The following is a 27,903-nucleotide window of genomic DNA, read 5'->3' as shown; positions in this document are numbered from 1 at the left end:
TTTTACAAAAATTTTCTACTATCTTCTATTGCTTTATTTCCTTAGCAATTGCCAATGGATAAGAAAAGATAGCATCTACATTCAAATAATCTCGAAATTCAAGTTGCCGTAGATTAAATATTAAACTTATTTATACATGTCTTCGCTATTTACCAATTTTTTTTAACAATGCATTAATTGACTTTAATTACTAAAATAAATTAACCATTTAAATAATGTTTATTTTCCCAATTAATAATTAATGAACGGGCCATCGTTTTATAATTTGATGGGCTTGGTTATTGGGCTTCTTGTTTTCGAAACAACATTCAGGTATGACTCGTATGTGTTGGGAAATCTCATGCAGCCAATCAATAGTTGACATCTGCCACGAATGGCACATAAACTTTACACCACGTTTCCTTGAATATTCGTATTCCGCCCCCCACCCGTTTAGAAAAATTATAGTTGGGCCCATATAATTTCGTAAATTACGGATTGATCCCGACAAAAAAGGGTATCTCTATTTTGACCTCGATCTTTAGTCCACGCCTTAAAGAGAGAGTCCCCCCTCTACTCACTGCACATACGTGCGCGGCCCATCAGCAGGCGAAGTCTCCTCGTTTTATCTCCGTGGGATAAGCAATCGAGGGAAAATGACAATTAGGGTTTTTCTGATTCTCTGCCTACTTATCATCTCGCCTTCAATTTTACAAGGTAAGCATTTTGGATACAGATCCGTTTCACTTTGTAAAGACTATTTTTTCCCTTCTGTTTCATTCGGAATTGGTTTGGGCTGTTATATTTGACCGTCTCGATGACATGCATGTAAAAAGATTTTATCTTTATGCCGAGTTTTTTGTTTTTCGGCTTTTGTTAGGATCTGCAGTGAGTAGAATTAGATCAGATCGAGATTCTATTTTGTCTTGGAGCCGTCTTTTATACTCCTTTCGACTATGCCTTGATTAATTTTAGCCTGACTTCTGTTTATTAATTTCTATTCAGACATATAATCGTTGGTGGTTTTTTTCCCCCTCATTTATTATTCGATTTTGTGGGTTTGCTTGAATATCTGTTGCGGATCAACTCTGTAGTGTTGTTGAAGCATTGTTTTGCGCACGATGAGGTTTTCTCGTGATTGGCTACTTTAATTTCCAGGAGTTTGTCACTTTTAAGGGAGTATCATGTCCTTTCGATAAGTTTCTTGAGCTTGTGTCCCAAGTTAAAGAGATTTTAATTTTATTTTTAGTTTCTGACGAAACCACTGTCACGAAGGGGTTAGCTTTCTTCAAGTTATATTGCATTTAGTAGGAGAACATCCCCCTTTAAACTTGCTATTGCTCACCAGAAATTTGTTTTCTCATTGATACATTTACTGCTTGGTAGTTGCAAGGTGTGAGCCCGACCCTGATGCAGAAGTTGTTGATTCAGCTGAGGACGGAGATATTGGGATTATTGGTGAAGATGCCCAGGACTTTGGTGTTGGGAATTTTGGTCCAGCCCCAGGCGTGGAAACAGTTTGTGTTTTCCCAAAAAACCCCTCTAAATGTTAGTGTTTGTTGTTTGAGAATGGTCCTCTCCGTGTTAATTAGCGTTCCTGTTATTCTATGAGATACAATGAAACCTTTGCACCCATCTTATAATTACGCACATATCGAGTTATCTTCTCTCATTTTTCAGTGGTTGCAGCTGGGGAGGAAAGTGAACTCTTAGTTGGAATGAAAAATGAAGGTAATTCTTTGTGCAATTGTGTATGGTTGAAACATTGAAACATAAATGTTTTATTTCTTTCGTCTGGAGTTGTTTTTAATTTTGACATCACATAGCTATAGCTTCTTGTTGATTTGTTTCTAAGATTGTCTTTCACAGCGTGGAAAATGGCAAAATGACTTATAAACCCATTCCTGATTCTTTGGTACTTTATGCTGAAAAGTCATGAATGGCTTAATTTGTTTGTCACATTTTGGATGGTGATAGCAGGGGATTCAAGTATTAGCATTATTGCGATCCACGCCAGTGTTCACCCCGCATACGATCCAAGCTACTTGTTGCAAAATCTTACTGCACAGGTATCTTGCTTATTTTTTCTGCGATGTATTATACTTTTCTACTAGATTTTTCTGAAAGGGGAATTTTTATGCAGTGTTGAGTTTTTATTTTTCCTTTGATGTGGGGTGTTTTGCCATTTGGAAGTTTTTTTATTCAATTAGTAAGATATTTTGAAATAAGTTTTTGTATTGGTGACAGTAGTAATCTTGAACAAACTTGATTTTTAAAATTGGATGAGAATTGATGATCCTCGAGTTCTGAGTAGTGGGCGCAAGAGTAAATTGTTATTCATTTGGTTATTTTCCTTGTATGTGTGTGTGACTAGCTTAGGCTAGGGAAATACTAGCAATTAGATAGGGTTTCTTAACAGAGTACATCTCTTGGAAGCATTTTTCATTGTAGTTGCAATAAAATTGCAGTTCTTAATTTGGGTACTGTTATGGACCCAATTATGATTGGGCCTAGATCCAAATAGGTCCAAGATTAAATAGGCCTTAGAAGCCTCTAGAAAGAAGAAGCAAATAAGAATGTGAAGCGAGGGCGTTATGCATTAGGTTATTTTCATTTTGTGAGTTGCACTAGCTTTGGCTGGAGGAATACCAGCAATTAGCTATGGTTATTGTACGCAGGGATCATCTGTGGCAGGCCTTTTCATTCTAGTTGCGATATAATTTCAGTTCTTAATTTGTGAATGTAACACCTTGCTTGTGTGTTGTATTTGTTTGGAAACCAATTTTCCTTGTTATGCCTGAATTTGTTGAACAATTTTATGTGACCTCATATTTTTAAAGTGAATTTTACAGTTTTAATAAGCCATGTTGCATTTATTAAATTCCTTGCTTCCTGCAATCAGTTTTTAATCTTACTAGGAAAAATGCTTAATAAATAGAAACCATTTCGTCCTTGGTGAACCTCGGCAGGTTTTTAAGCATATTTATGGGATTCTTCTGTACTCCGTGCATTAGTAATTGGAATTTTAGTGCCAGTGAATTTTTGTGCCTGGAGATGCTTATTAAACCATACGGGTGACTTTTGACTTGCGTAACAAGATGGTTGGTTATTCAACCCAATCAAGTGTCGTGCTTCTCGTTATGAGGTTGACATACAACCTTAGCATTCTTTACGTTCAGGTTTAGCAGATCTTTAAGATTGTAATAACAGAGCAAGAAAAATTCACACATTGTTGTTGATGATTCTTGATCAAGATTGTTTACTTAGTTTTCTGAGTGCATACATGTTGGGCATACACCTTCTCTCTAATACCTTATTCTTTCGTTTTTCTTCCTGTGTCAGTGAATCATAAGTGAGGTCTTTATGGTTCCTCTCCAATGCAAGGAGTATATAGTACTGATACTTGGTTAGACCTCTTAGATGATAACTTTGTTGGATTCGGCACCTATCTTCTGTCTGGGATAAAAATTGCACACTTATCTGTCAGTAACACTTTCAGACCAGTATGATTTGGGATTTTGCCACTCATGCTTTTTTTTATCCACTAGGCTTTTAACAATGCCACGGTTCCTCCATCAGCTCACGCAACTTTCCCTTACGTTTACGCTGTTAGCAAGTTCTTACAGGTAACTTTTAGACATGTTGAATTTTACTGTTCCAAGTGTTTTAGCAGCATTGAATATGAAGAAATTTTGTAAGTGCAAAATATAATCGACTTTGTCCTGCAGTCTGGTGCATATGTTCTCGTGGGATCTATTGTTTATGAGATTGACCAGCACCCATACCAGAGTACTTTCTACAATGGGACCATTGAAGTTACTGAGCCAGGTGGTCTGCTCGGTGTTGAGTCAGTTTTCTTGTTTTGCCTTGGGGCAGCCCTTGTCTGTCTTCTAGGATTTTGGATACGAAGTCAAATACAAGAATTCTCAAAGGTAATTACCATATATGCACTTAAACTCTTCACTGTCAGTTTCACAGAATATATCTTGTACCAGAAAATTACTTGAGGACGTAAGCAACTTTAGAACAAGCCCCTTGAGTTTTGCTAAAGGAAGCTCACTATAACAAAACTATAGTAGAAACCACATTTTGCTTGATTAATTAAAGTTCAAATTATGATTTTACCTTTTTAAATTCAACCTCATTTATCAAATGCACATGTTTTGTGTAATATATACCCGTCATCTCATTTCATTTATCAAACGCAGAGCCAACTAATTTCACACTGGGTGGCTTACAGATCCCTTTGCCCATCACACCCTCCCCCATCAAGCTTCTTAACCACTTTCAAATTTAATTTTCTGCCTTTAAATGATGCTGTTGAGGCTCTTGATTGTTTATAGAAGTAAATTAGTTTGCTTCCATCTTTAAATTTAGTAGTTTCCATCATAGATGGGCACTTTTTTCTCGTTTTGAATCGGATGCTTACATTTGTTCTATGTATGTTATTAATTAGAAATCCAAGAAGGCACCAAAGGTGGAAGTTGGAACTAAGACAACAGACGTCTCAATGGATGAATGGTTGCAGGTGTGTAGCACAGCGCACTTTCTCCAAATTTATTCCTTCTTTTTTTTTATTTTTTATTTTTTATTTATTCATATCTCCGGTCATTTATTTTTCGTCAGGAAAAATTTATACATCCCTGATATCTTTTATCCTATGACTTTACTTCGACACAGACCCGTCAAAAAGTGCAATCATCAATGGTGATGGGTAAATATTAATCGTTGAACCAAACAATCATGAGCTCGATCTTTTTAGAATTGTAGTTTATAACTTAACATCACAGTAGAAGGTCACAATCTTGAATTCTGCAACTACAATCCCCTGCAGCAGCCATTTCATTAAGGTGGCTTTGGGTCCCCATCAAACTTGTTACGAATGCTACTGTCCTGATCACCTCCCATAAGCTCGATTCGTTTGGAAAATGGTATCCGACCATTTACTACTTTTTATATACAGGGAACTGCATACACACGGTCTCAGGCCAACAAAACAAAGAAGAAGAAGTAGATGCTCATCCTCGAAGAGCACACTGTAAAGAAGAATCAGCGCAATGAGCGAAGATTCTTTGAGGGAGCATAGGAATTCAAATACTCGAGGAAGATGAAGGAGTAGTAAGTCTGTTTTTAAATTATCGGATTTTCGATTGCCTCATTACTGTAGCACGATATGTTCTTTTTTTCTTAGAGGTGACTTGAAACGAGTTGACAAGAGAAAATACTGAGGCGACATTTTTGTGGAACGCGAGACTTGTCTCTATTCATGCATGTTTTAATCAACTATATTCAGATGGCCCTCACTTTGGATGAATATGAATTGGATATTTTGTGAGGAATTAGTGTGTGTTCGTGTATGCAATATATACCATAATAAATACTAATTTCTGAGAGAATATATATGGACAAGGAATTGCCCGAGAATATCAAAAAAATTATGAAATGAGATCTAGTGGTGCTTGATGATCATTGATGAGTGTGAAACTCAATATTTTTTTATAACACAATGTCTTATTGGTCAATCTTGTTAGCATCTGTATTTGAATGACTCGTGAAATAGTATTATTATTTTTATGTCGAAATGTCATTTTTTAATTGTAAATACGAGCAAAGTTCATTTATCTTTGTGTAGTTAGAACAATGGGTCTTCGTTCTTTCACCTCTTATTGTATTCTTGCACCGAGAAGCAAAATCTTTTAGATGCGCCATATATTTTTGTCGGGGACGAATTTAATATCCAAATGATTTTTTAAAAAATTTGAAGAAGACTCTGGATAATAATTTTAGATTATTATAAGATAAAACACCATGATGTAAGAAGTTCGCAATAATCGATCCTTTATCTAGTGGGATATAGATTGTGTGTGTTTTGTCGTGTGTGTGCATATGTTTAGTTCTCCTTTATTGCAAAGTGATTTAGTTAATAATTGAAATTGGAATTGCATTTTTTTTTATTTGTAATTTAATAATTTATGTGGGAAAATTGTGACCGTCGGAAACATTTAACAATCGATATGATTTTATTTGGAAAAAGGGAGAAGATTTTTCTGGTACGTGTGCCCCACTTGTATGACTTATGATGCACATTTGGGACTTTAGACGTGACCCCCGATATTTCGAGGTGAAATTAATGTAAAGAATAGCCCACAAATCACATCAATAATACAGCAAAATTACATTATTTTTTATAATATAAATAAAAAAATTATTGGTTTCCAATACTTTAATATTCAACTGCCTAACCAAATTCATTATGGCGTATAAGAATCAAATTCGAGATTGGAAATAAATTATTTTAACGTCTTGATCTGATTTAGTGAGAAAAGTCATCCACATATATATTTCCCACCAAAAAATTAGATTTGCAATTAATGTACATAAATACATTTTCTAATTCTCTTGATCTGTCCAATCTCGCGTTATTCTCGTCATATTATTTATCCATCTATTAATTATTTATTATGTATCAATCAAATCATTAATTATTTATTTCGTATCAATCCAATCATCGAATTTAAATTAATATATTACCTTTTATAAATAATATTATTCATATTTTATTTATTATTAAAAAGACAAAAGGGTAATTTATCATTTTTATATAAAATTTAATTAATCAAATCAAAAAAACCATAATCTATCAGTCAAATCAAATATTATATTAACTAACATTTTTTATTTATTTTTTATTACATTACATTACTTATCCAGGTACTATTTATTCTATCACCCAAACCAAACGGTACTTTTGTATGCGAGATAAATACAAGTGACCCGCTTGAAACCCAATTAGGTCCAATCAAAATTCTGATTATAATGGCAAAAAATCTTTTCCCTAAGTAATTTACATATACTTAATTATAACATATAGTGATAAGTAGAACAATTGGGACCTAGAAACCTATCACACTATTTATGTGCAAGAGACATGTATAGCGAGACCTCATTAATTCGAGGTATTCCAAAAGAAAAGAAAAGAAAAGAAAAAACTAATATACTTTAATAAAATAGGCTTCACAAATATAGGAGGCCTCCTTAGAGAAAGGCCTACCCAAATTATTATATCAATCACATGATAGAAAAGAAGCATATATATCAACATGAGAAAAAAAAAACATAAATTTTATTAATGATTTAGGAACTCAAACAGCAAAAAAAAAAAAAGAAAGTATTCTAATATATAATATATATTTACTTTACAGTTCAAATAAAACAACTATGCAGAAATACATTTATTTTATAAGATTTTTATAGAAAAATTAAACGATTGAAAATTATGCCATGCATGCACAGGACCAAATTAATTATACGATTTAGTGGCGCATATGCATACCATCATAAAGATTAAAGATTAAGATTAAATTTTCTTATTATATATATATATATATTCCAGCTCCGCAAATTAATGAAAGCACATGCTTCTTAATCCTTAATTAACGGTTGAGACACTGAAGTATAATCACAGTACTAATTTAATGCTCGAAGCATATTCAAATTTAATATCTGTCAAAATGAACAAACTAATTATATATATAGATATATATACAATTTTGATATTACGCATGCACCCTAGTGTTATAGGATTTTCGTGTGGGTTTTAGTGTTTCATTTTTTTCCCTCAGAAATCACTAAAACCCAATCGCTCATGAAAATCCTGCTCACCAATGTGCGTTATCAAAATTATATATATATATATATACTTCGAATTCTAGATTTCTCCAAATTTTTGAATGACTGTAATAAAAAAATATCATTTAATTTGGGGTCGGAAGATGGTGGTGCAAGAGCTTTTTTTAAGTGATTCCATACTTTTAACTAATTAACAAAATAATATTTGGTATAATGAAGACTTTTCATATTTCCCAACCTCATTCCCGACCATGTTGTTTTTTTTTTATTTTTGGCATAATTAAAACACGGTACTGGATTTTAGTGATCGGAGACGAGTTGGACATTTGAAATTTTTTTTTGGTATAATTATATATGTATATGTAGACGAAGGTGGGAAAAACTAAGTTCTTGCAAACGCTAGCGCCTAGCAAGATCAAATACAAATACGGCTAAATCCAAATTAATCACCATCTAGAGTCTAGATCACCAACATCTTGTATATTATGTAGAATTCATGATTCAAATATCAAATATCAAACACATTGTATTCGATCAACTCTCTTAATGAGAGTGAGCGAGTAGGTTTGCGGATGGAAAAGAAAATGATGCAGTTGTAGTTCATTCAATGAAAGGAAAATTCATGACCACATTGCTAGCTAGCTAGCTAAGCTGCGCATGCATGTCGCCATCGATGGGGCCCAATCACATGTGCCCACATTAATTTTCCGTCGGTGTGCCATTCTATATAACGAACTGCTTCGACTCCCGCAATCACTCAACAATATTCACTTCGGGCTACTGCATGCCCTTGATCTGATTCTTGTCTGTCTTTCGACCTTTTCAAGTAGTTTTGGTGGGGTTTCTTGATCATCAGAAGATTTAATTATTATAAGTTTTAAAATAATCATGAGGGTTCAATATTCCCTTTGTCAGACAGCCCTTTGGGGCATTCTCTTGGTGTCTTTATTGGGGCTTTGCAGTGCTGATCATGCCGATGATAAGACATTGTTCGAGGTTGTCGGGGCAGCAGAGTGTGCTGATTGCAAGGAGTACAACATTAAAAGCAGTCAAGCATTTTCAGGTAATTAATTTTGGCCACATCAAATTAACATATATATATATATATATTTACAAGCGTTGATGTATGTATGTGTACATGTATATATGTAGGTCTCATTGCGAGCGTTGATTGTAAGCTCAAAAGTGGGGAAACAAAAAGAATGGGAGATACCAAGCTCGACAAACATGGAAAATTCAAGATCTCCCTCTCGCAACAACCTCAACAAAACTGCTACGTGCAGCTCCACAGCGCCGCCGCCGTCCCCTGCGCAGCCCACAATGGCGTCGAATCCACCAAGATTTTGTTGAAATCCCAAACGAATGGTGTCCGAACCTTCGGGCCGAGCCAAAATCTGCAATTCTCCACTGCATTGTGTGCTTCCAAAACCTTTTGGCCTTTCTTCAAGCATCCGTGGAAGAAGATCAGCTTCCCTTCTTGGCCGCCTTTCCCTCCCTTTCCGCCCATCTACAAGCATAAGCCACTTTACCCACCTGTCGTCAAGCCTCTTCCGCCCCCAGTTCCCCTCTACAAACCACCGGCTCCCGTCTACAAGCCACCGGTTCCGGTGTATAAGCCGCCTGTCCCCGTCTACAAACCGCCGGTTCCCGTCTATAAACCAAAACCACCAGTTTACAAGCCAAAACCACCAGTCTACAAGCCACCTGTCCCCGTCTACAAGCCAAAACCACCAGTTTACAAGCCACCGGTCCCCGTCTACAAGCCAAAACCACCAGTTTACAAGCCACCGGTTCCGGTCTACAAGCCAAAGCCACCAGTTTACAAGCCGCCGGTTCCAGTTTACAAGCCACCGGTCCCCGTATACAAGCCAAAACCACCAGTTTACAAGCCGCCGGTATATAAGAAGCCATGCCCACCACTGATCCCCAAGCTTCCGCCATTGCCCAAGATCAAATTTCCTCCAAAGTACTTCCACCACCCCAAATTCGGCCATTTCCCACCACTACCTCCATACCATCCTTAAGCTTTTTTATGCGTTTAGCGTTTGTGTTTGATTTATTTGTTGCATGCATGCGGTGTGAACAAGAAATTGGTTTTCCATGTCGTCAAGTGGAGTTTTTTTTTTTTTTTTTTTTCAATTTTAAAAAAAATTATAGTTTTAGAAATAAATTTACTAGCAAAAGGAACAGAGAGAATATGAGTGACAGAGGAAAAGTGAATTAATTTTAAAGTGTTTGTATTGTCGGTTTGGTGTTGTTGACGTGCATTGCATGTGCATGGTTCTTTATAAGATTTGTTTTCTTGGGTTGTAATTATCATTTATCACACGTTTGTAAAATTTCAATTGAGTGTTCGTTCCAAATATTCCACCATTTTTTTTTAATATTTATTTGCGTATCATATTATTGTATATGCATGTGACATTTACTTCTGGTGACAAAAGAAGATTATAGTGAAAAACCAGCACGATTCCAAAAATGCCATCAATTCGATTAATTGAAAATAATGAAATTAGAAATCAAAGGGCAACTTATACTTTTCGTGATTTAATTCGCATGATCAATTATTGCTCTTGTTGGCCAATACAATTAATTTACCTCTAAGGGAAGCTGGAAGTTGATAAATTTGTTAGCGTGCAATCATGGAATTAAAAAGAAGAATTTAGAACTTGAACTTCATTGTCCAAACTTTCAATATATCATATTATAATAATATTTAACAAGAAAATTCTTGACAAAGATGATTAAATAATATAAGTTATCATGCTAATATTAATATTTTTTGGTTTTATTTTATTTTAAAAAAATAGGAACAATATTTGTTTGGTTGAGTGGCAGAAATTCCATTAACATAACAATGTCCATTTTGAATAAAGTGAATGACATGATTGTAACCAGTGGATTTAGATCGAGCTAGATAAGAAAAGACCAAGGGGTTAAAGCTTATTAAAATAAATTCATAATTATTTCAAATTTTCAACAAATGAAAAAAATTATTTTCACACATAAAATGACAAATAATATAGTTATAATATAGATGGTAGTATTTGTTATTCCCAATGGGCTCGAAGAAAGGCCGAAAGCACCCAAAGCCCAATCCAGTACATTTCAGAGCTGACTTTGTTAATTTAAATTTTTTTAAAATTTAATAAATAAGAAAAATATATTTATAAACCCTTTATTTAATTTAATTAGGGAGAAAAAAAAAAAAAAAAAAAAAGGCTGTCTCTGTCTTTTCCGATTGCTCGTGAATGATTAAGCCTCTCTCCTACTAGCCGAATCCACGCACAGAGAAGAAAAATTGAAATCGATCTCTAGAATCAGATCCAGCAAAAAATTTCCGAATTAGAGCTTGAATTTCGATCCGGAACAATGTCTTCAACCTTCAGCGGCGATGAAACTGCTCCCTTCTTCGGATTCCTCGGCGCCGCTGCAGCCCTTGTGTTCTCATGTAAATATTTTACGGTTTTTCCCCTTTGATATGATTACTTCTTAATTTTTGTTTATATATGTCTCGATCTTGTGTTCTGTGGATGAAATCAATGAGTACGCCGTTTTTTCTTCATTTTGTTGGTTTATAGTAGACTCATGGTTAATGAGAATTTACCTTGTTGATGAAGTATTTGAAATTCATATTCTGTCCGTAGGAAAACGAGATTGTTTGTTGTTCGTTGATTAATCATGGATCCAACCGGAGTATGAAATTATGGTGTAGTCTTTGAGATCATGATAAGATTGCTCGCTTGAACTTGTAAATTAGGTCGTGGAACAAGTAATTCAGCTGAGTTGGAGTAGATTGACTGGAACCAATAAAAACGTATGCTTGTTCTCATTTCGTGTTGAATTAACTGAGTGACCTGCCATAGCCATGGGACACTTATTTTGGATTGGATAACTTTACAAAATTTCTTTCTTTCTTTCTTATTTTTTTATTTGTTTTCTTTTGTCTTCCCCCAGGTATGGGTGCTGCATATGGGACTGCTAAGAGTGGCGTTGGTGTTGCTTCGATGGGGGTGATGAGGCCAGAGCTGGTGATGAAGTCAATTGTGCCGGTGGTTATGGCTGGTGTTTTGGGTATTTACGGTCTGATTATTGCTGTGATTATCAGCACTGGTATTAACCCTAAAGCTAAGTCTTATTACCTGTTTGATGGCTATGCTCATCTCTCTTCGGGCCTTTCTTGTGGGCTTGCCGGGCTGGCCGCCGGAATGGCTATTGGGATTGTTGGAGATGCTGGTGTTAGGTATGTTTGTATCAAATTCATGGAAAGTTCTAATCTTTCAGCGCTCAAGTTTGATTTGTTTTGTGATGTTGTAACTTCTTCAGTTGCTTAGGTGATATCACCAGGTTTCTCTCAGAATTAAATATAGTTGTCAGCATGGTTTATTATGGTGGTTTTATTCATGTCTGTAGAAGCCAATTTGAGAGGTTCAATGAATTAAAATTTAGGAATAATTTTAATGAAGTTTTGAAGAACACATATAGTGTATGTATTCCAAGAGAGTATTTAAGGATCTAGCAAAAAATTTTAACTTCAAATGTCATTGCTATGTTTGCTCAGTCATGAAGCAATTAATTGTGCTTGTTTATGGTTGCCCGTATGATTTGTAATTTGATGTAGTTGATGTTGAAATACACGCCTTCAGTTTGTATTGTTAGTTGTTGAAAAAGAAATGGTAAATTGGAAAAAAGAAAAGGCAATAAACTATCTTTAGTCTTCGTTAATACCTAATGCCGCTAACACCAAGTTGTTAAAAACTAGAACCAACAAAATTCGAGGATGGATAGTGAAAACATACCAGTGTTGTCATGCTGCGACATGTTCTTGTTTGGCTTCAGATTTTGAAATTCTCGACGATTGAGCTATGACTTAAATCTTTCTATGTCCTTGTGATGTGATCAGCTACAACCACCCCAGTTTTCATTCTGGGAGAGGATTTCAAACAGCTATATGTATATTTATGCATATGTGTTTTAAATGGATCTCAACATGAAATCTTCTTTTCAGGGCCAACGCACAGCAGCCGAAGCTTTTTGTGGGGATGATCCTTATTCTTATTTTCGCTGAAGCTCTGGCACTCTACGGCCTAATTGTTGGCATTATTTTGTCTTCTCGGGCCGGCCAGTCTAGAGCTGAGTAGTGGATAACTCAAATCATGGCTTGTTTTGAATGAAATTTTTACTCTCATCCAAGATATCCCACGGATCTTTCTTTGTTTGGTGGCTGTTTTGTATTAGAATATTGGGTTTTTCCTCCTAATGAATAAAGGAGCTCATCGAGCGTTTATTATTTGATGGATTTATCAACTTTGTGTATTTTTGTAGCTTTGTACGGTATTAAAAATCATGTAATTTCTGCTGCTGCACTCAAGTATTATATTCATGTATAAGTTATCATGACAACTTTGGTTTTTTCTAATATATGCTCTAGTGTCGACTTTTTTAGAATTATCTTATAATAGTTTATTTATAAGATGTCTCTTTTGATTAAAAATGATTTTTCAAAAAGGCATTCACAGTTCATGTTTTTCCCATATTTCAGGTTTTGTTGAACTGTAAAATAAGATATCAAGATGTTTAGATAAATTAAATTTTTTGATTTTAAAGATAAAGATAAAGATATTAACTATAAAATATTTATACTATGATAATTACCAAAAATGGCGTTAACACTATAAATATAAGGAAAAATGTCAATATTGGTTATGTATGTATTGGTGTGTGAAAATTTTAATCTTGTATTTTTCAATGAATCAATTATAGTCTGTTACTATGTATTTTTGATCAATTTTAGTCATTTCATCATAAAATCATGTAATTAAATGACCAATATTGTTAAATATTTGTAAATACGTGGTTATCTTTGAGATATGAACGTGTGTTTAACAACACAATTATAACTTTTAGTTATGACATTATATACATTTAATTACATGATTTTGATGAAAATGACTAAAATTGATTAAACAAAATGTATAGTTTGAGGACGATAATTGATTCAATGAAATATACAGTACTAAAAATGTCACACAACAATATAAACATGAATAAAATTGAAATTTTGCCTAAATATAATGCAAATAGTTAAGATATTTTTATGTAATAAAATATTTATTAATATAATTATTAGCAATGATTACTATTTAGAATATTGTTAATAATTAATAATAATTTAATGGGCTGCTTCAAAAGATGGGCTTAGAAAAGAGAGGAAATTGGAAAGACCCAGCCCAATCACAACCACCGATAGATTAAGATTCGTGCACAAGAATGACACCATCGGATCTTTCCACTCCTATATTATTTCTCTCCAGTTTGTTTCCTTCAATTACGTCCAATCTGACTTGGGCTCTAGACTTCTCTCTTACCCTTGAAATCTTGGTGAAAGATTGACGATTGCGTTCGTTCTGCTATTCGAAGTACTCTCCTCTCCTTCGAGTTCGCGCTGCGGATTCACGCAAAAGAACGGCTTTATTTTCTGATTGATTTATTCTTTTTTCCGTTTCTATTGGTTGATTAATCAGATTTTGTGACTGTTTTTTTTCTGCAGGTGAATTCAGAGTTGAGAGCGTGTTTCCTTCGTTGGGGATTTATCAAATATGGTGCGCCTTGAGATGAATTCCGATTTTTAAGAATTTATGTGGCTTTGTGTTGAAGCTATGCTGGAAAGAATTGTTCTTTTCTGTGCTTGTAAATTAAAACTCTTGTTTGCTCTGAAAATTTTCTTCTAAGATCTCCAATTGACTTTACTGGGAAATATTATTCTTAGGGATAATGATTATCGTAAATTGTTACTTTGATTTCTACTGCTAGTATTTTTGAGGTTAGAGTTTAAGTGTGACTATAGTTCGTGGTCTGCATTTGGTATTCTTCTTCATTTTGGGTTGATTATGTAAATTGGTGAAGTGGTCATTGATATTTCCGCTGGGAAATTCAAAATTCTTGTGGCTGATTCAAACCTAAAATATTGCTGAACTAATAATCTAGATTTTCAGTGGAGTATGATAATTTTGGCATCCCAAAAGATTTTAAGGCCTTTTAAGATGCATCCAGTTTTTTGATCAGGGGTCCCTCATATGGGACAAAGCGATTCTAGAGTTATTGAGAATGTGATAGGTTAACACAATAAAAGCCCTTGCTAAACTCAAAAGTAATATGGATTCTTAGGCTTGACACTGCATTGCCAAACTAGTTTCGGGCTTTCGCTGCTTTGGAATGGCCTTGTGGATATTTTATGCATGCAGGACATCACTTTTAATGTCAATGAGGATGTATATTTGCGAATTTTCATCACTCTTTATTTTGTGTATTGCAGTTATGACCTATCAGAGCCTTAAGTAGACGTGTTCGTATTTATTTTTGGCTTTCTTGTTTCAGTTTTTTAATGGATATGGATACCACGGAATGTCATTTGAGCAAACATATCGGTGCTATCCTGCGTCTTTTATTGACAAGGTTTGATGGCCTCTACAACTTTTAATAGATTTTATCTTTAATTTTGCAATGATGCTCACAGATGTAACTTATAGCCCATGGATACCCTTTGAAGAATTTTTTCAGGGTTCCATGTGTTCTTTTACTGGAACTCGTTGTTTGGGTTTCCTTTTTATTTTTTTTCCCTGTCCTACAACGTTTGAGATATATTATTGGTACATGTGATGCATCTACTCTTGCTGTTGTAATTTACTCAAAACTTTTACAGAATTCAATACTTCAACCAATTTTGATCTAATTCTGATTTTTCCTCTCTCTTAATTTGCAGGCACAGATAGAAAATGGTGACAAAGGTAAGCAGTCTAATATACTACAACTGTGGGCAGAATAGTATGTTTCCTTGACCGATGACGTCTTATTCAACCTCTTTTTTTGTTGTTTCAGTAATCATGCCTCCTTCAGCTCTAGATCGTCTTGGTTAGTTTCCTTCACTTTCTTATGTGGCTTATCGTCTTTTAGTGACATTATATTGTTTATAAACCTCTTCCTTGGGCTTGGGTAGTTACTGATTTTCAGCCTTGATCTATCTTGACTTTATCTAACAGCATCACTTCAAATTGATTACCCTATGTTGTTTGAGCTTCGAAACACTGCGACCGAACGACTTTCTCATTGCGGAGTTTTGGAGTTTATTGCAGAAGAAGGCATGATCTATATGCCTTACTGGGTATGTGCAATCTGCATGCACATTGTATTATGATTTTTAGGACTTTGGGACACCATTTGATGTTTTGTGATTGTGCAGATGATGGAGAATCTGTTGTTGCAAGAAGGAGATATTGTACGTGTAAAAAATGTTACTCTTCCAAAGGGTACATATGTCAAATTGCAACCTCATACAAAAGACTTCTTGGATATATCAAATCCTAAAGCTATGTGAGTGTTGAATATAAAATTAACTTTTTGCTGTATCTGTGATTCACAGATGTTTGGTTGATTTGTAGCTTCTCTTTATTTTTTAAATTCTCTCTTGCAGCTTGGAGACGACACTAAGGAATTTTTCTTGTTTAACCACTGGAGATAGCATCATGGTGGCTTATAACAATAAAAAGTATTACATAGATATAATTGAGTCGAAGCCTTCAAATGCCATAAGTATTATTGAAACTGATTGTGAAGTGGACTTTGCCCCTCCTCTCGATTACAAGGAGCCGGAAAGACCCGCACTGCCAATTCCAAAAGGCAAAGGAACAGAAGGTACATTTTTTTCAACGTTCTTCATTCTTTTTGAATAAATATTTTTCATTTCTTATATTCAGATTCTTATCACTTTAGTACGTTGGCAATTGAATATATTTCATCAAGAGGTTGCTTACTCCTCACTGTAGGTTCCCTTTTTTAAGAAATACGCTGCTGCAAACTTCATCTCTTCATTTAACATGGATACATTTCTTTCTTGCACTCTCCTTTCAAGGAAGTAGAGATTCCTTCTTGGACAAACCTTCCTCTGCTAGTCAGCTGCTAACCATTATCTGGCCATTTTTTGCCTTTTTCTGTTTATTTGTTCAGGCCAGGAGCCTGCAGCTGAGACAGAACCTAACTTCAATCCATTTACTGGTACTGGGAGACGACTGGATGGAAAATCCCTGAAAACCCAGCCTCCACCAGCCTCTTCATCTGCACCCAGTTTCAAGAAACCAAATGTTTCCAATGATGGCGGACAAGCTTCTGCATCCAGTTCCAGTTCACAGAGCGCCAATCGCCAGTCTCAGGGGAAGCTCGTCTTTGGTTCAAATGCAAACCGTACTAAGGAATCATCAAAGGTATCGTTTTCCTGCGCCTAACTCCTAAGTGGGAAAACCGAAAAATATTCAGATTCCATGATCAAGATATGACACAGATACGTTCCATCACAAAAGAATGTCAAGCCGTTCATATTTTTCCGACTTTCTCTCTCAATTATAAGATGTCAGATGTTCTGGATCTGATATCTGTTTACCTATATCACAGGACGGTTCAAAAGACACCAAGCAAGAGCCTCCAAAGAAAGAAGATCCAAAGAAAGAAGATCCCAAATTCCAGGCCTTCTCAGGGAAGAAATACTCTTTGAAGGGTTGATTGTATATTTAATTCAAACCCAATTGCTTTCTCTCTCTCCTCGAATACATGAACTATGTACGTAAGCATGCTTCATTTAACGTGTGGAACAACGGGTCTTGATCCAATATTAAATTAAAATCAAGTTATAATTATGAAACATTGAATTTCATTATTGTTGTTGTGATTTTATTAGTATTAATTATTATTCTGGGGAAATTTTAAGTTATCTTTAGAGCAGTTCCCCAAGGCTCACGGGTGGATTTAAGAGTGAATATTATTGTTATCTTTAACTGATTTTTTTTACGAAAAATCGAAATTGAACATAATTAATCGAATTATTTTTAAAATAAACTTTAATTCTTTACAAGATTGTAATTGTTTATTATCGGGTTTGGGTTCTGGACTTCTGGTACTGGCCAAGTTTAGGAATAACCGAAAAACACTTTACCGTCCAAGTCCAATGATGAATAACAAAACTACAAAACCTAAAACAAAGCAAATTAACCGATTTAACATTTTAACTGAAATTTTCACATTTTAAAATAGAATATCCGAATTAAATCGGTTCAATAGGTTATTTCGTATTACCCGATATTTTGTTAAGCCTTACTTTTCTTATAATAGTGGTGTTCAATGTTCATATCACCTTATGGCCAGACAGGGCATTATCTTCCAAAATTAATTATTTCATGTGAAAATTAAAGATTTAAAAACTTATAAAAATCAGACTATTAAGATAGTGTTTGGGATTAGTTGTCAAGGAAAAATACAAAGTGCTTTCTAGAAGTAAATTACTACCTAAATATGATGTAAATCAATGTATTCTTCTTATTTTTAACGATCTTAATTTCATGCTTGAGGATTATATATTCATATATAATTATGTCTTATTTAAAGGAGTTGACCTCGAAGACTTCTGCAAATGAATCAGATGCCCATTGAAGTTATGGTCGCAAGTGTAACTAATATTTGTCATCATATACTTTACTATATTATTGAAGTCAAGGGACGTAGACTAATTAATATTGGTGTCATAATTTATCGTGCTTCTTTTGTTGTACACGCGCACACAAACTAGCTGTTTCATTTCTGCTCACACATCAGTGCCAATTAAGTTTATCGAGTGTTTAAAAAGTGAAAAAACAATGAACAAAACCAACTACATAAATCAACGATGAATAGCGCATCATTTTTCCTTTCATTCATAAATTCGTCACAAAGCGGACCAATATTTTTTGGTAGTGAAACATGCTTATTAGTAGCTGTAGCCTTTCACAAACATTCCTGTCTTGGCTTCCTCCGACTCTCCCTCCGCGGAGTACTTACCGAGTTGAGCCAAGGAGTTAGCCTTCGCCCTGATGAGCAAAGCGCCCTGAGCCGCCCTCACGTTCTCCGGGAGTCCTCCCCACGTCTTCAGGCATGTGTTTTGAAGAGCTCTGGCGTAGGAAAACGACACGTGCCACGGGTTCGGGGCTTGGTTCATGGCATTCAAGTTCAAGGTTGCTTCCACCTCAGATTGCCCACCAGACAAGAACTGCTCATCAAAAGATTAAAATGTGGCCTCAAAACTCAAACTCGACTCGTGTACATAACACACGTATATGACGTAGAATAGGAAATACTTGCCATGATTCCAGGAACGGCTGGGGGGATTCGCTTGCGGAGGAGGCTGAGTGTGTACGAGGCAACCTGTTCGGGCGTCGCCCTATTCTTGCACTCGGCACCAGGAGTGACCATGCTTGGTTTGAGGAGAATACCCTCAAACAACACATTGTTTTCGGCTAAGTAGAAGAACACCTCAGCCCACACCTTCAAAGCTACCTCATAAGTCCTGTCAATCCCATGCTCGCCATCTAGCAAGATCTCTGGCTCCACAATCGGGACCAATCCAGCCTCCTGAATCATCATGAAAATAAGCCAAATCATGTGGAGTGGAGTTAATCAAACAGTTGGATGTTAAAAGTTTGAAATTTTATGATTTGCATGATATCATACAGTTGAAATCAGAAGGGACTATAGTAATTAAGTACCTGAGAAATGGCGGCATAACGGGCTAGGCCCCAGGCCGCCTCCTTCACTGCCAACGCAGATGGACCATTGGGAATGCTCACAACAGTACGCCTAAGCAAGGCCGGAATCAAGAAATTTGGTTAGAATCAAGGACATAATGCTTTTATCAAGGTCTCTACCGGTTAGCATTACATATATTTTCAATGTAGTGCAAAAGTACCAATAAATATCCTTACCATTTGGCGAAACGAGCACCTTGCTGGTAGTAAGCAGCGGAGCGAGAGGCGAGGCCATCGAGACCTTGGCACCATGACTCGTCATTTGAACCAGCAAGGGGAACCAAACCCTGCATAGATCAAATCCCATTATATCATATAAGCATTCACGAATAATTCAAATCTCTTTGCCCCACAGAGCAGCATAGTCACAACATCGACTAAATTCTTGGATCCATCCCGCTAACCATATGATCAGCTGGGCTAAACTAGAAACGGGACGGGATGTTATTGATTACCTTATCGACTTTAATGCCAGGGACGATATTCTGCTCAACAAGAACATCAACTATTTTCTTGCCATCAATGGTGGATTGGTAGAGAGTCTCCTCAAACAAGATCGCGCCAGAGATGTACTGGCCGAGTCCAGGCGCGGTCACGAGAAGCGTGCGATAAGCCTGACGGTTCGCCTCGGTGTTCTCCAGCCCGATGGATGCTAGACGCTTCCCGCAAGTGGCGTTCGATTCATCCATGGCAAGAATACCACGCCCCAGCGATGCAACAGTTTTCTACACCCAACACATTTTTACCATAAAAGTCAAGACTCTCAATCAACTAAACACTAATTCCTCAACAAAAGGCAGTTCTTTAAAGCATTGTGCAAGAACTGAACCAAATCAAACGATGAAGTCAGCCATTTACCGCAGTCTTGACGAGCTCATCGGCGTAGGCGGTTGCGCGGACGGTGAGCGGAGATGGTGCCGCCTTGGGGTGGCAGCGGATGGTGGCAGCAGAGGTGGATGGGTGGCGGAGGAGGGTGTGGCCTTTAAAGAACTCAGACTTGTCAAGAACAGTAGAAGACTTGAGGAATGAGGCTGAGGCCATTGGAATCAATGATTTTCTTTCCCTTCTCCTTTCTTTTTTTTTTGGGGGGGGGTGGGAGGTTCAAGAAATTTGATGCTATGAAGTGAAATTATAGAAGCAAAGGCCAAGGATTGTTCAAAAATCTTATCCCCCCACTAACACTCTCTTTGCCACACATCAACCTTCTTCATGCATGGCTGAATTTATAATTGTGTCTAGTGTTGTGACAAAAGATGTCACATTTGCGGCTGTCATGATTAGACCAATCGTGGCTTGCCAAGTGGATGTGATAATTTGGTTGCTAAAATAGACTGAACCATACACAGTACGTACTCCACTCATATAGTCTTGTCTAATATTCGCTCCATTTTTATTCATTTGTCTCACAATCATTTATTCAACTTAAAAAAAAAACTAGTTCAGCAGCAGCAGCAGCAGCAACTTAATTTGGGATGTTTAAAAATTCTGAATGAAATTTAGAAACTGAGTGATATCATTATTTTTCCGTGGAAGAACATCAAAGTTATGACATCAGTCTTTGTTCTATCCCGAAGGCCGAAATCCCATTTGTTCATAATTTCATGACAATTTGTGATTTGGGGGCGAAAAAAAAAAAAAAAGTCCCCGGTGTATTTCAAAGTTAATTTCTAATATTTCCGTCAAATCCCACAAATAAAGCTCCGTTTTCAAACTAAAAGATGGTAACAAATTATATCAGACCTCACAACATTCAAGAAACAATTGCGGTGGCGAAGAGTGCAGGCTGATATTCAAGTATGAACAAAAAAATTGGCAAACAAATGAGAATCACAAATAAAAAAACCTTGATATTTTCAAGACTTCACGTTCTTCCAAAAATGGAGCTGTTTGAAAGATTCTATTGGGCATGTAAATGTGAGGCTATAGTAATTTCTGATTAATGTTTCTGTTTCAACGGTCATAGTTTATTGCCAGGATTTGGTACTACAGCGTGCACCATACAAGACGATGGGTCAGCTTTGATAATTAAAGCTAATCAACTTTTAAGGATTACAACTATGGGGGCCAACATTCGTGGTAAAATATCAGCTATAAGAGTTTTGCCAAATATCAACTATTGTTAGGGTTCTCCCTCACTAACCAGAAAAAAAAAAAAAAAAAAAAAAAAAAAAAAAAAACACACACACACACAAAAATTAGCCAGCCAAATGGTATGTATACAACATAGTTAACCTTGGTTTTTCTTCTTTGCACAAAGTATGTGCAGCTCTTGGGAATGCACTGCTTGGCTTGCAAATCGAAATTAAACATTGAAACCTGAGGAAAACATCAACAGTTACTCAGCGAATATGAAACAAATGGATCATTGTTCAAGACTTTCGATGCCTTGAAACACCTGCAATGGCCTTACCCAGATGTTATATAAAAGGTCATTCTCCAAAGGTGAGATGCCGAAATTCCATTTCTCAAAAATACCGATTCATTGCTTCGGTTTAAATGTTTCTAGAACGACGACGGTCTCTAAAATATATTCATCTTCCAAGTTATGTCATGACCATAAGTGATCGGTATTTTGACCCTTTACAGAACCCATTTTGTCATGAGCAGCACAGTCGAGTTGCTTCTTAAGACAATTATATTTCGCGGCATTTGGTTAGTCAATAATCATCTCTGGTTACATATTCCAATGGAAGCGTGTTTATAGGGCAATTTCTACAGAATATAAACACCATGATACAGCCTTCAGCCTTCCATAAAGTTGTTCGGTGTCTCTACCGCAAATACTAGCAACATACAGCAGAGTTTCCAGATTTCAATTTAAACATCAGGGCATGCATAAAACCTTTCTATATCGATAAAGATAAAATCCGACTTCATTTAAAAACTTGATCAAGTATCTGATTGGCAAGTGGTTGGATCACCACTTCAAAGTTCAAACATATGTATATGGGGGATCAACACAACCATTATGCACATCAATACACGATAAAACACGAAATCGCAAGTGATTACAGTGACGATATCTCCGGACACAAAATAAACTTCTCAATGTAAAAGCACAGCGTTCTCAAGGTAAAAACCATGTGAAAGATTGAAAATTTCAACATATGCCCGATCTCACAGCTTTTTAATTAGCAATCAATAAAGCCCTTCCTCCCATAACCCATCAAAAATCCTCAAAAAAAAAGGTTCTTTTTCAATATATATAAAAGAAAACAGAACAATTTTTTGTGAAGCAAATGTAATTTTTGGAATCAATCTTCACTTTCATCACTACTATAAGACACCAAACCACTGCTACTAGATACAAGCCTAGATTCATCAATACCACAATCCTGATTTCTCGCCGCATCTTTCGCATCATTATCAAATGATCTTACCACGGTTGAAGATTCTACTGCATCAGCAAAGTCCATTTTTGCTTTCTTAGTTTGTCGAGTCACTTTAATTAGCATTCCCAGCGGACGAGCTGCAGTATTCCTCCTTCCTAGTACTGCTGAATTCTTTTCGAGGACCTTGGGAACCGAAGGTGCCTCCTTTATCTCATGTACAACATCAGACTGTGCTGCTACGGCTGCCTGAAAACTCTCCAGCTGCAGCCTTTCTTCATCTGCAAGCTGTTGTTCGTATTCTTTTCTCGACATTTCCAGTTTATCCAGGAACTCGGTCTCATCTTCATCCAAAGCTTTAGGTGGCCTGTGCTTGAATCGTTCGTTGAATTCGGCATCCTTCTTATCCTTGTTTTCCTGCAAAATCTCGTAAAGGGACCTGTCTCTCTGCGCAGTACCATCTTCCACTCGAGCACCCCGAGTTCTCCGAGTTTCTTGCAACTGCTCTTCCGAGACGAAATTCATCAACCTCACCGGCATCTCATCATCCGCCATTCCCGAAAATGCTGTCGTTTATAGCGGAAAGCGGTTCGATCCTCGAAAATCGAAACTCTAATCACTCAATTCTGCTTCAATTCCTTGTAAAATTTCTGATTATTAAAAATGGAGAATTGTTTTTTCAATTAAACAAGTTATAATTTCAGCAACGTTAGGGAAAAGCACATACTGAAGATTTGAAAGCGATTTAAAAAAAAAACGTCAGTAAATAAGAATCATAGGAGAATCACGAAGAGAAGCCAATACCTTTTGGAGATCTACAAAATTAGGGTTTTAAACGAATTTGTATAACCAAACTTCGCACATTAAATTTTTCAAAAAGGAAATGCGAAAATGTAATTTCCGTTGCCGGGACTTGAACCCGGGTCTTTCGGGTGAGAGCCGAATATCCTGACCAACTAGACTACAACGGAACTTTGAAAAGGAAGTAGGAATGTTAAATTATTAACAAAACATAGTGAAATATACTTGTGAAAACAAGTGCAACCGTGCAATGAGCATTGCCTTTATATATAACATAATTGTTATTAATGATAAGTATTTGATACTAATTAATTTTGATAGATTGATGAAGCTTTTCATAATATCGAAAATATATTTTATCTACTCAATTTTATACTTTATACATCTCTTTAGTTAATATCTTTTTATCTTCTATCATTTAAATTTTGATAGCTATAATGAAATTTTTTTTAAAAAAAAATCTAATTCTTTTACGGATCACATGCGTGGCCCATGCCATACCGCAAGAAAATAGAGTACGAATAGCATGAGTACAAATTTCATTAGACATAAATAAGTCTCAGAGAACAAATAGTTCCAAAAAAGACACAAAAATAAAGATGTCCAACCACGAAAGTACCAAGGAGTGCAAACATCAATCTCAGCTCAGTACGAAACAAAGAAAATTGCATACTTGAACTTGATACATGGATTGTTCGGTCCTACCCCATGGGTTTTATCAGTACGAAACAAAGAAAATTGCATACTTGAACTTGATACATGGATTGTTCGGTCCTACCCCATGGGTTAAAACCCATGGGGTACGTGTAGGCATGTGATTGGCCAATTCATGTGGGGGACCACTCACATGCTGCCACCTACCCCATGGGTAAAACCCGGGAAAGTCTATACTGCCCTTGGGTGACGTGGTAGAGTATGATTGGTTAAAATTAGTGGGCTCCACGAATTGACACGCCACCCCAATGGCACTGCCCTTGGGGTAGCATAAACTTTCCCGTAAAACCCATGGGATAAGGTCGAACGAACCCTTGATACATAAGCCACAAACTTCTTCTTCTAGTACCTTCGGGGATACCTGTCCATGAACCTACCAGAAGGGCACTCGAACGCCACGTGCCCTCTTCCTCCACAGTTGTGACATATAGTCATGTTAAGGCAATCCCGACTCATATGCCCCACCTGGTGGCAAGTCCTACACACAATGTCACGAAAGCCACCTCCACGAGCTCCAAACACCCTTTCTTCAATTGTACTGCCTTTCGGGCAATCTCTAGCGATGTGCCCAGATACATTGCATGTGTTGCAGAGGGGATCATTTTGACAGTCACGTGCAATATGGCCCGATTTTCTGCAATTCTTGCAAGCCCTGTCGTTGGTACAGTCGGCTGCCATGTGGCCTTGCTTGTAGCAGTTGTTGCACAGCCTCAGATCACCAGGTGGTGCTGTGCAGTCCCTAGCACGATGGCCTGCCTTTCCACAGGTGTGGCAGATGCCCTCATTTGGACAGTTTCCCGCCATGTGGCCAGGTTCACGACAGTTCCAACAAAGAGATCTTGAGTTGCATTCTGATGCAATATGCCTGATTCAAATTTTTTAAGCCCAGTAAGAATCAAACTTCAGGCGGGGATAATACATGGTACGGAAATATATTCAAAGAAGATGGACGAAGACCATTGCAATATATTTTTTGCAGTTGCAACTATACAAAATGATTACGCTCGTGATGAATATCTTTCCCTCTTGGGACATAGGATAACGTGATAGTATTTGCCAACATTGAATTCAGTCAATCTACATTCCACCATTGACTTTCGATCGACCAAAGAACAGTTGATAAACCTATGTATTTTTGTGATGTATGTCGCAATAAATTGAGCATAGTTTCTAACTAAGTGAGCCAGTTCAAACATTAACTCCAAGCAACAAATTCCGCGCACCAGGATTAATGTTAGTTCACCCAACAGCCCTTGCAGAAAAACGATAAAATAAACAGAATAAGAAATAAAAAACAGTAGAGTAGAGATACCAGCAGTTATAACACGATTAAATGTAAGCAACCCACTATGCTCGTACAAAAACTTACCCAGGAAGACCACAATTGTAGCATTGAGCTGCATTGGGGCATTCTCTGGCAAAGTGGCCCGGCCTCCTGCAGTTGTTGCACATGCTATTCTCACTGCAATTGAGCGGCACATAAAATAGAGGGGGAAGAGTAAGACTAGGCCATGATGATCCAAAGCATATAAAAAACCAAGCAACTAACAGACAAAAAATAACTTTTCAATCCTTTTCTTTGAACCCTCCATCGTGTATTTTTATACAATCTACTTTGGATTTGAGTGAAGTATTGAGATTTGAGAGGAGAGAGCAAAAGGAATCAGATATTCTTCGAATTTATAAAATCAAGTGTGAGGTAGATTCAGTCAAGACCCAAGACACGTAGAAAGTAGCCAGGTACAGCAAAAGATATAGTTTCCATTCATATTGATCCCTCGCTTCAATTGCCCCCTCTTCAATGCAACACACACAATAATGAAAATAATAGCTGTGAAAAAAATGAATGGATCAAGACCAAATAACCTGAAGCCCCTCCTCGACTCCCGCCTATACGGTGCATCACGATTAGAATAGCGCTGAGTACGGATCTTACGATCCATTGGACTCCTACTTCTGCTTCTGCTCCTGCTACTGCTACGGCTCCTGTCTAAGCTCATTTTCTTAAATATCCCAATCAACAACCAACTTCTACGCGTAACAATATCCCCAACACCACAGTTGCTCCCTCTTCCCTGTCCACCACAACCACACATCCAAGTCCATATCAATCATTCCTGGAAATTTTCACTCATCCTTCCTTTTGTAAACACCAGATTCCAACACTGTCATTGCAATTTTCAACAAACAATACCACCGTACATCATGCATGGAAAAGGAAATTAGCTACTGTCAAATTCTTGAACTCAAAAACACACTGAGAGAACCACATCCTTAGTGTCACGGTACAAGCACCTCTCACAACAAGCATATGATATCTAACCACCGATAGTAAATCATTTTAAAACATGCCAACTACATAGTAGAGTGTTTCAGCTGGCTCACAGGCTGTGGCGACAAAATTTCATATTTACAACTATTTCTTTACAAACAGCAAGTTGAACAAATGCATAAATTGCCCCACAAGTGATAGACATGCAAAATCGGACGAGTCATGACATAAACCATTTCATCTTCATATATTTGGATTTCGGCAACACTTATCCGGTATCATGCAGAGGAATTAATTTTGCAAGAAATAATATTCTGGGTACTGGAGAGTCATCAGTCCTTCGAATATTCCAAACCAGGGTGAGAGTTCTCTCTATGAACTAAACCGGCCATATTAATGTTTTATTTCAGCCGTCAAGGCATTAACCATAGTAATGTGTTAATAGACTTTCCGCAAGTTATGACAGAACACAGCCAAACTGCCAAAGACTTCCACAATACGCATTAATTAGCCATCATAAATTTCTAAAATTAAAACAATTTACAGTTCATTACGAAATTACATTATTCTTAAATATGAATCTTCCTTTTACAATTTCAATTTTGGACAAGTTTTCAGCCAATAACTGGAGGCGAACAATCAGTTATTGTTTAATTATAGGATACATATAAAATTAAAGAAAAGGGATACATGACACCCAAATCTACATTGTGTAGTCGTGCTTGTGGACATAAATTTACGCATCTGATGAAAACACCAAGGAACAACAACTTTAACATCAAACACAGATCTGCAACCTTGACTATAGCTCGAGTCAAATTATTCGCTCGGAAAATTTTGAAATCCTAAATACAACCTTGACATATAATCAATGCAAACGAGAGTTACTCGAATCAACAACAAAAATGACCACTAATAAGAATAACAAAACATCAATTATAGCAGGAAAATACACAAAAACCGTACATTAAACAAATTCGTTGATTTGCATCAGTAACAAGCCATTGAAGCTTCGCAATAGATGGAAACAAAGTAAACGAGATGGAGAGAGAGAGAGATGAACCTGAGGTGACCTACGCCGGAGAAACGCCACAATTTGCAAAGGAAGCTGAGAAATGTCACGCACGGAGCAGTCACAGACACAGAGGCTGAAGAGAAGATACACACAAAATTAGCAGCTACAATACACAGTCGTAGGTCAACACCACCGCGTGCGCCTTTTAATCGAAAAATATTTTATATTTTATTATTATATTTAAATTAGCCTCTAAAAATTTGTTAATTGGGCTTTATAATTGAATGGTCCCTCTTTTATTTACACATGGGGCCGAGGTTCGAAGCCCAGCCCCTTAGAATTTTCCGATAATATTTTTTTTTTTTGACAGGCGATAAATTTTATTATTATTCATGATCTAAATGAAAATTCTAGTATTTATATATGAAAACTGATAATACATAAAATAAAATTAAAAGTAATGATAAAAATTCTAAAATTTAAAAAATCAATAAAATTAACATCTGCAATAATAACTAATACTATTACAAAAATTATGGATTAACAAAATTTCGGTGACCC

General features: G+C 36.5%; 7 protein-coding genes and 1 non-coding gene across 11 annotated transcripts; 4 read left to right on the top strand and 4 right to left on the bottom strand.

Moving 5' to 3' along the window:
* Positions 1-564: 564 nt before the first annotated feature.
* LOC140880495 (translocon-associated protein subunit alpha-like) lies at positions 565-5,363 on the top strand. Of its 2 annotated transcripts, none has more exons than XM_073284996.1 (8): positions 565-696; positions 1,366-1,527; positions 1,660-1,710; positions 1,960-2,048; positions 3,528-3,605; positions 3,708-3,911; positions 4,436-4,507; positions 4,943-5,363. In XM_073284996.1, exons 1-8 carry the CDS (start codon positions 636-638, stop codon positions 4,991-4,993), a joined length of 768 nt encoding a protein of 255 aa, XP_073141097.1. In that variant the 5' UTR covers positions 565-635; the 3' UTR covers positions 4,994-5,363. The 2 variants fall into 2 exon arrangements, with proteins under 2 accessions (XP_073141097.1, XP_073141096.1); XM_073284995.1 differs by having other exon boundaries at positions 1,957-2,048.
* A 3,021-nt stretch (positions 5,364-8,384) lies between these two features.
* On the top strand, positions 8,385-9,921 carry LOC140883735 (uncharacterized). Its single transcript, XM_073290316.1, has 2 exons — positions 8,385-8,671; positions 8,761-9,921. The coding sequence occupies exons 1-2, from the start codon at positions 8,497-8,499 to the stop codon at positions 9,630-9,632; spliced, it is 1,047 nt and encodes a 348-aa protein (XP_073146417.1). The 5' UTR covers positions 8,385-8,496; the 3' UTR covers positions 9,633-9,921.
* Positions 9,922-10,827: 906 nt separating this feature from the next.
* LOC140882757 (V-type proton ATPase 16 kDa proteolipid subunit) lies at positions 10,828-13,011 on the top strand. The gene is made up of 3 exons (XM_073288942.1): positions 10,828-11,059; positions 11,566-11,851; positions 12,617-13,011. Exons 1-3 carry the CDS (start codon positions 10,981-10,983, stop codon positions 12,747-12,749), a joined length of 498 nt encoding a protein of 165 aa, XP_073145043.1. The 5' UTR covers positions 10,828-10,980; the 3' UTR covers positions 12,750-13,011.
* An 896-nt stretch (positions 13,012-13,907) lies between these two features.
* On the top strand, positions 13,908-17,314 carry LOC140882279 (uncharacterized). The gene is made up of 10 exons (XM_073288190.1): positions 13,908-14,027; positions 14,159-14,210; positions 14,986-15,063; positions 15,371-15,395; positions 15,487-15,519; positions 15,648-15,769; positions 15,848-15,978; positions 16,079-16,299; positions 16,612-16,865; positions 17,053-17,314. Exons 2-10 carry the CDS (start codon positions 14,208-14,210, stop codon positions 17,158-17,160), a joined length of 975 nt encoding a protein of 324 aa, XP_073144291.1. The 5' UTR covers positions 13,908-14,027; positions 14,159-14,207; the 3' UTR covers positions 17,161-17,314.
* Positions 17,315-18,317: 1,003 nt separating this feature from the next.
* Positions 18,318-20,385, bottom strand: LOC140879857 (fructose-bisphosphate aldolase 1, chloroplastic-like). Its single transcript, XM_073283795.1, has 6 exons — positions 20,070-20,385; positions 19,667-19,936; positions 19,389-19,498; positions 19,173-19,263; positions 18,769-19,038; positions 18,318-18,676 (listed from the first exon to the last, which is right to left on the bottom strand). The coding sequence occupies exons 1-6, from the start codon at positions 20,250-20,252 to the stop codon at positions 18,398-18,400; spliced, it is 1,203 nt and encodes a 400-aa protein (XP_073139896.1). The 5' UTR covers positions 20,253-20,385; the 3' UTR covers positions 18,318-18,397.
* A 1,974-nt stretch (positions 20,386-22,359) lies between these two features.
* Positions 22,360-23,472, bottom strand: LOC140884684 (uncharacterized). Of its 2 annotated transcripts, none has more exons than XM_073291516.1 (2): positions 23,345-23,472; positions 22,360-23,190 (listed from the first exon to the last, which is right to left on the bottom strand). In XM_073291516.1, the coding sequence occupies exon 2, from the start codon at positions 23,093-23,095 to the stop codon at positions 22,466-22,468; it is 630 nt and encodes a 209-aa protein (XP_073147617.1). In that variant the 5' UTR covers positions 23,096-23,190; positions 23,345-23,472; the 3' UTR covers positions 22,360-22,465. The 2 variants fall into 2 exon arrangements, with proteins under 2 accessions (XP_073147617.1, XP_073147618.1); XM_073291517.1 differs by having other exon boundaries at positions 22,360-23,178; positions 23,345-23,466.
* Positions 23,439-23,511, bottom strand: TRNAE-CUC (transfer RNA glutamic acid (anticodon CUC)). The gene has a single exon. It is a non-coding gene; the product is annotated as a tRNA-Glu (tRNA).
* Positions 23,512-23,942: 431 nt separating this feature from the next.
* Positions 23,943-27,515, bottom strand: LOC140881090 (uncharacterized). Of its 2 annotated transcripts, none has more exons than XM_073286110.1 (4): positions 27,391-27,504; positions 25,922-26,220; positions 25,425-25,517; positions 23,943-24,920 (listed from the first exon to the last, which is right to left on the bottom strand). In XM_073286110.1, the coding sequence occupies exons 2-4, from the start codon at positions 26,149-26,151 to the stop codon at positions 24,398-24,400; spliced, it is 846 nt and encodes a 281-aa protein (XP_073142211.1). In that variant the 5' UTR covers positions 26,152-26,220; positions 27,391-27,504; the 3' UTR covers positions 23,943-24,397. The 2 variants fall into 2 exon arrangements, with proteins under 2 accessions (XP_073142211.1, XP_073142212.1); XM_073286111.1 differs by having other exon boundaries at positions 23,948-24,920; positions 25,922-26,130; positions 27,391-27,515.
* Positions 27,516-27,903: the final 388 nt, after the last annotated feature.

The sequence above is a fragment of the Henckelia pumila genome, chromosome 2 (genome assembly GCF_033568475.1).
Source record: "Henckelia pumila isolate YLH828 chromosome 2, ASM3356847v2, whole genome shotgun sequence".
Lineage (NCBI taxonomy): Eukaryota > Viridiplantae > Streptophyta > Magnoliopsida > Lamiales > Gesneriaceae > Henckelia > Henckelia pumila.
Note: the sequence above shows the minus strand (reverse complement) of the source record. Positions and strands in the feature narration are given on the sequence as shown.